Source organism: Nesoenas mayeri (genome assembly GCF_963082525.1).
Source record: "Nesoenas mayeri genome assembly, chromosome: 3".
Classification (NCBI taxonomy): domain Eukaryota; kingdom Metazoa; phylum Chordata; class Aves; order Columbiformes; family Columbidae; genus Nesoenas; species Nesoenas mayeri.
Window position 1 is genome coordinate 20,592,333 of NC_137544.1, and position 7,903 is coordinate 20,600,235.

At 43.8% G+C, this 7,903-nt stretch overlaps 1 protein-coding gene across 1 annotated transcript in view; it reads right to left on the reverse strand.

The window, feature by feature from the left end:
* The window catches only part of SNTG2 (syntrophin gamma 2), a gene marked incomplete at both ends in the record, with an annotated part of 249,420 nt that extends 242,200 nt beyond the window's left edge, over nt 1–7,220 (reverse strand). Inside the window, one exon of the mRNA XM_080342144.1 lies at nt 7,149–7,220. Coding sequence (XP_080198270.1) covers nt 7,149–7,220 — 72 coding nt within the window. The remainder of the gene's footprint in view (nt 1–7,148) is intronic.
* Between the last annotated feature and the right edge of the window lie 683 nt (nt 7,221–7,903).

Genomic DNA, 7,903 nt, shown 5'->3' on the forward strand with positions numbered 1-7,903 from the left:
AACAAAAACACAACACAACACAATTAAATTGGGATACCGAAGAAAACCTTAAAACTGGAAAACATTCACCACACAATGTTTGGGGAAGTTTCATCATGTATTCAGAAAAAGAAAAGTAACAAAAGGCAATTTACTCAATAATTTACTCAATTTACATTTAACAAAAACAAACAAACAAACAAAATAAAAAACAACTCAAAGTCTTAACTAAAACCTCCTTCTTTCAGCTTATCCACTGATAAAGTAGGAACAATAATGCTCACTCACTTCACAGTGTACTGTGAAACTGAATATACTACTGTTTACAGTTTACTCAGTGTACCAATAAATGCTGACAACTGTTAGCATGAACCACAATAACAGGGCTGTGGCAGCACTGTCCACCAGCACGCACAGTGCAGCCAACACACTGTTTTTCCACAGGCCATGTGGAAATAGCCCATCTCAAAACACAGGCTGCTCTACCCTGAGCTCCATTTGAGCTCTTCCCATTTGTTGTTAGGCCTCCCACAAAACTGGGCATAGAAGGGAAGTCCCATCAAAGGTATAACTACCACACTTGTGCCAAGGAAGAATTGCCAAGAGCTGACAATAGAGATTTGATACCAAAAGGCTTTGCTTCCATCTCTCTCTGGGTAAGACTGCTTCTGTGATCCCCAACAAATCAATTAACCCCTCTCTGCTACACATCTCCATAATTAAAGTATGGAAATCATTACCCCTTCAGATCAGGGAAGCACTATGGAACTCGGCCACTCAGGCTCTGGGAAGTGTGTTTATAGTGCTGATGATAACCCCCTATGAAAAAAGCTACTCTGGATACACTTTGCACAGATCACATTACATGAAATTACATGCTCAGGGGAAATATTTATCCTCGTTTTTCATTTGTACAGTGCCTTAGAAGTCTCACATAGACTGTGCAAAGGCAAAAATCCCAGAACAACAGGCATAAACAGTCCTGTAATTTTGGCATGGTGAAGGGAAGCTTTGCAGTATCATACAGTGTCAGCATGTACCATGACTCTTTATATACAGTACAAAACAACTGAGGTTTTGCATTCATTTTCCTGCTCAGATCTTCTCTAAATACTACAAATGCATTTTGTCCCTGCTACAATCTGAACTTCACAAGGAGATGATAAATGAGATAATATTGATTAGATTGTGCTAAAGGGTTCCAGCTCTTCAAGGTTATATCCTTCAGAGAGTTCGTAAATCTCATTACAGAAATCTGCCTGCTGATATACATAAATAAAGAGTGGCAGAAGGGTTCCAGCATGACAGCTCTTGCCGGAGTCACACTGTTCTTCAGACAGAAAGTTCAGACAAGCAGGTACAGAGGAGTTCAAAATGGTAGAATCAGCCTGCCTTTTTCAAAGAAAACAGACAAAAAAACATTAGATCATGACTGTTACTGACAAGAGGTGTCAGGAGTGAAGCACAAGCTTGGGCCTCCATTGGCTTTATCTGTCAGCTTTGTCAGGAAGGATGAGCAAATCCACTAAATTATTCCAAGTACTTTAACATGGTCCTGATTTCAGATGGGATGGAGTTAATTTTCTTCCCAATAGCTGGGGCGGTGCTGTGTTTTGGATTTAGATGAGAATAATGTTGATAACACACTGATATTTTAGCTGCCAATAAGCAGTCAAGTACTTTTCAACTTCACATACTGACCAGCAAGAAAGCAGGTAGTACACAAGAGGTTGAAAAGAGACACAGCTGGAACAGCTGATCCCAGCTGACCAAGTGGACATTCCATAACATATGACATCATTGTCAGTACACAGAAGCCAGTGGAAAAAGAAGGAAGTGGAGGGGGGTGGACATTCCGAGTTACGGTATTTGTCTTCCAAAGCCACCATGACACATGATGGAGCCCAGCTGTCCTGGGGATGGCTGAGCACCTGCCTGCCAATGGGAAACAGTGAATTCCTTGTCTTGCTTTGCTTGCATGCAGGGCTTTTGCTTTACCTATTGAATGGTCTTTTCTCAACTCACAATCATGACTTTTCCCACTTTTACTCTTCCAGTTCTCTTCCCTATCCCATCGGGGGACTGAGCGAGCGGCTGTGTGGTGCTTAGTTGCTGGTTGCTGTTAAACCACAACGAACATGCAGTTTTTGTAGTACATGAATCAACTTCAGATGAAAGTCAGTGTCAGCCTTTGCCTGCTTGGGGGGTGGAGGGAAAGTATATGAGACAGCACACAAAAAAGCAAGTACAAAAATCTGCTAAATTTCCCTAGAGTTACTGCATTCATTCTTAGCTAATGGAGGAAAATAAGAGAGACTTTCACTAACCATCTGCTTTTTAAAAACTTTCATTGCTTAGGGTTTCTCTCTGAGACATCATGGCAGGAAAGAGAGTAATACTGAAAATGACCAGGGATCCTAGTGGTCAAAAGGCTGAACAGAATCACCAGTGCATGCTTCCAGTCGCGATGGCTACCAGCATCAGAAACAGAGACAAGATCCACGTAATAATTTCCCTTTTATTTGGCATACATTTGCACCCAGTTTGGGATTCTGCAGTACAAGGAATACATTGTCGAACGGGAGCAGGTTCAATCGCTGCCCACCAAAATGGCCAGGGGGCTGGAGCACTTCTGTGAGGAGCAGCTGAGTAAGTTACGCTTTCTGGAACCTAAAGTGGCTTTGGAGGAGAAGCTAATGGCAGCCCCCCCAACACTCCACCATGAAAACACCCCAGCAGGGAGCAGGCTGTCCAGTCTCCATCCTTGGAGGTTTTAAAGATGCAATGGGAAAAGACCTGAGCAATGCCATCTGAATTCAGCAAGGCCACTGCTTTCAGAAGGTTAGGCTCGCAGACCTCCCAAGGTCCCTTTCAACCTGAATGAGTCTGATCTGTGTTTGCTGTCTCTATTATCGTGGTGCCACTGACAAGCAATATTAGGTGTCAGTGTTGCAGGAACACGGTCATGCCCTGTTCCTTCTGCTGAGCTCTGCTACCATTTCTATTCTCGGCAGTCTCTGCACCCCCAAGTGAAAGTGATTCTATTTATATTCATCTCACAGAATGTTTAAAACATTGGGAAAAAAATGCTTACAGAATGAAACACAGATCTGAGGTGTAAAAGGAACAGCAACACTGTTCTTTTTCTGAGATCAGACATTGTTTTTCAGAGCAGCAGGTGGGCACAAGTCTTGTTTCCATTAAGAAGTTAAAGCCCTAAGCTTGAATATGTTTTTTTATCAGTTTGCCAACTGTTTTCATGGAGATATATACAGGCAGAAGCAGGATTCAAATTTAGGTTGTGACAGTAGGGAAGCCAAGTGAAGAAACATGAAACCTTTGCATACTCTGATATTCAGTAAGCGCTCAGTAAATTTCTTTAATAGGATCTCGAAACTATGAACATCTTCCCAAATTAGTGGGAAGTCAAGAAAATTTGTACGGGAAACAAATTATTAGGCTTCACACAACAGAATACGTGGACATCCCCTCTCTATCATGAAGCTCTGCCAACTGCTTTCTCGTGCTTTCTATACCAAAATCAGGAACCAAATTCTGTTCACTTCATGACAAAAGTTTCTGAAATTAGGTTTTGCCCAGCAAGAAATTTGAATAGAAAAATCAGTGTGTGGAAGCAAAAACTTCAATTAATAAGTATATCCTATTGATTTGTATTGTGGCATGGATAACTCTTCGAAATAATCTTGAAATCCATGCCACCTAGATCGAACTTTTCATGAAAAAACATAGGAAAGTTGAAGCTTCTTACAGTCACATTCAATATGACTGAATGGAGTCCAACCTTACCAAAATACTGATGTGGATTATTAATGGTGGTCACCTGTCTTAGGAAAATGGCAAGATTAATTGTTGACCCTGAAAAGATAGGGAAAAGGCAAGACACTGATGTTTGTGGTAACATGACACCTAGTGTTCACTTTCAGGAAACTTCTGTATTGGCAGGTGCCAAATTTTGGAAAAAAATTAAAATAAAATAAATCAATGCTCCAGGACTTGCTTTCACACACACACACACAATTAAAGAAAAAAAAAAAAAAAAAAAAGGTTAGATATTTATACTCGAATCTCTAGACAAGTATCTAAATTACATAGACATAGTGAAAAAAAGAGGAGGAAAAGAACAGAAAATCTGCATGTGCTGCATTTCTGCCTGTAACTGAGTATACAATTTGGGTAACTCCAGAAAAGAGTGATATCCAAAAAAAGTTCCACATCATCTTTTTCCTTGGGGTTTCTGCTAAACAAAAAAATTCTGCTGACAACTTGCATACACAGACACTAAAAAAAAAAAAAAAAAAAATCAATTAAAAAACTGGGTCTACTACACTTAGCATGCAAAACAGAAGTTTAAAAGAACAGTCCCTAATAGGAAAAAAAAAAAAGACAAACAAACAAACACACACCACCCACAACTAGTGACAAGGCTTATTTATACATAGCAATAGCTATGCACTTTTATTTCTTCATTTAAAATCCTGGCATATCAACAGCGCAAGTGACTGTAAAGCTATCATTCCCTTTCATGCATCTAGCAACACAATGTTAAACCGCAATGCTAAAACCACAGTATCTAATGCATAATGGATGAGACCATAAAATCCACATAAAATCATGGCACAGGCACTCTGACATAGTGAGTAAGAATTCCTAATGGATTTGAACCCTTGAGGATTTCTGAGGTGCAAAGAAGGGAAGAATTATATGACAAATCTGAATAAAAAGTTCACTACAGATAGAGGAAGCATATCCTGCTTACTGAAATTAACTCAACAAAAGTATATATCTGATCCCAAATGAAAAAAGTATCAGACTGGCAAAACAGAGATTAGGTCTGACTGAAACTTCAGTTCTACAGAATAAAACATAATCAACTGCATTTCAAGAAGTTTATATTGTGAGAAACATTCCTAAAAGAGCTTGTTAGTGTTAAAAATACGCACACACAAAAAACATTAGTACTGTATTTCAAATCTAGCATGCTGTGTTTAATTTAAAAGTATGCTGAATAACGTTCCAAGGAGCAGTATTTAATTGCATCCTTCTGAAGAGAAAAGAAAAAAAAAAATCATGTACCTTTAAGTATTAAGACTGCTTAGCTACCATAATCCCAAATAATTAATTGGACTCAGCATGCAATATTTAGTACTTAGATGATAACTAGTATTATTGTATCTTGTTTCTGAGAAAGATGTGTACAGGAACAGTCAACACATTGCTATTAAAATAGACATTTCTCTTTTAGCAAGGTAAACAGACCTAGATTCCAGTACTGTTAAATAACTAAAAAATACTAAAGTCAAACACTTATCACACTGTTAATTATAAAATAAGTCCTTATTTTTAAGGTGTTTCAGGCATAATTCTCTGCAGAGGTTGAGTATGTGGAATCTCTGGGGAGCCAGGCAGTCATGAACTCACCTAAACAAATACCTGCCATAAGATGTCCCTGTTGAACTTAAAGTCTATACAGCTTTTTTTTAAAGTACTAAATATACATGCATTCTTTCAATCATACACCTCTAAGTGAGGCTAAGTTGTTCTGTGTTTACTGGAAACTGACAGCTTGCCCAGGCTTTAGATTCATGGCACTATTTGCCATTTAGGGTCCAGGTAAACTATATATAGCCACAAGCCTTTAGTTCCTATCACTTCTGTCATAAAGGTGAGTTCACCATTCATTCAGCATCTAGTTTGATCGCAAGCAGAGTGCCAGAATATCACCAGGAACAGCATGTCCCATTGACCTTAAACATATGCATTTAACACAACTACAAGAATACCAGTCATAAAATTCACATCATGATAGTGATTATCCCCCACCTTTAATGCTGAAATATTCTGAAAGCCATACAACCTACTCAGCTGTTAACATTTTAGGTTATTGCTGCACAGATTATTTTTGCAGTTCAAGAACAGGTCTTACAAATTAAGAGCTGTGGAACTGCTTTAAAACACAGAGGATGCCAGAGCAGGTTTAATTTGATCGCTTCCTTTTGAACTACAGAAATTCTAAAAACCCAAAGGTTAAATGTTTGCATCTCTTCACACACAGTTGAAAGAGAGATGCAAATACACAGTACATACAGTGCAAAAGCCAGCTAGGACAAGACAATAGTTTGTTTCCACACATTTCCGAGCAGTTGTACAAGCTTATGACTACAGGTTGCCTCTCCATTGTTCCCACACTTGCATCTTCCCAGTATTTACTCTTAGCCTTACACTCCAGAGGGTCAAAGCAGTTATGAGTTCACTGTGAAGGGAAACACGTCTTTAAGTCATCCTCCATGCAGCTGAAAGGAGATGCCTTCTAAACAACACTCTGGATAACACATGAGGTGAAAACACCATTTTCCTTTAAAAATTGCAAGACTGTGGTAACAGCTTGAAGGACAAAGCAAAAGACCTACAGGGCTGTTTATTTTGCCACTGGCAAACTATTTTATATTAAGTGCAATGACTAATTTTTTAGATTGTGATGGAAAAAAAAGTGATTACACTTCAACAAAATAACTCCACAGGCCAAGAAGAGCCACACATTAAAACGTACACAGGGCACACCTACTGCATTTTATATAAATCAGGGACAGCTGAGAACCGCCGTCAGAGGGCATCATTCATAAATGATTTTCCAAATATGCTGTCATGAAGTAGCAAGTTATTTTCCAACTCCTTCACGGGGTTCTCTTAAAAGTGCATGAGATGTTACATCCGCCGAAGTTAGCTTTTTTTTGCCTTTTTTTTTTTTTTTCCTGCCGGCACGGGCTTGTAGCCGGGTTACAAAGCGAGCAATTCAACGCTATCCCCGGGAAACTCGCACTGCAACCCGTCACGGCGGGTTGAAAATCGCGAAAGCAGCAGGTACAACCCCTACAGCACAGGAAACAAATCCCACCCGACTGCGCTCGGACCGCCGGTGCCCGCCCGGCCGGTGTCGGGTCGAGAGAGCTGCGCTGAGCTCGGGCAGCTGCCCCGTCCCAGCAGAGCCCCCGGCGCCCTGCGGGGCTGGCAGGCTGGGCCGCTTCCAGCTTCACTCATGCAGGCGCCTCCCTCCCGCCCCCCGGGGAGCGCCGCCGGCGGGACCGTACCCACCCCCCGCCCAGCCGCAGGAGTTGGCACCGGGACGGGATGAGGGGAGAGCGGGTACTTGCCCAGGTGGGGACGAGGAGGCTGCCGGGGCGCTCGAGCGGTGCTGGAGGAGGCTGTTTCCCCGCCACGCTCATCTCCTCCCATGCAGCTGGCGTAGTCCTCTCAGACCGGCGGCTCGGCGGGACGCGGCGCCTCAGGCACCGACTCCCAAACGCCCGCCCCTACCGGCAGCGCCGGCGTCCCGGTTCCGCGGGGCAGGCTCGCACCGCTGCCCTCCACGTTCTGCCCCGCCGCCGGCGGCCCGGGCGGGGCGGTGGCACCGGCAGGGCGGACGGGGGTGGGACGTGGGGGGAGTCGCCAGAGGTTCGGAGCCAGGCGGGGAAAGGAAGGCGGAGGATTCGCGCTGGCTTTTTAACTTCGCTTTTCCGCGGGGGGTAGGCGCCGCCGCTCTCGTTCCCCTCCCCTCTGCGGCCGCATCCTGACAGCCGGGCGACGGGTGCTCCTACGAGCGCTGCCGCGCTCCTCCCCGGCACCGCACGGCTCGGCCCGCCCGCGCCGCCCCGCGAGGCTCCCGCCCGACGCCGCTTCTCCGCGGGGTGGCGGCCCGACGCACGGGCGGGACCCGCACCTTTCCTCCGGGGAAAGCTCTCGGACAGGGCAACTTCTCCCAGGGAAAGGTGGGCCGGGAGCTGTGGGGGATGGCTGCGCTGCCCCATCAAGCGGCACGTTGCCTGCGGACCGTACCGGGCAGTGGCATCGAGGTCGTAAGCCACAGCCACACAGTGAAGAGCACGGTCCTTGCTCGTTGATCTCTGAA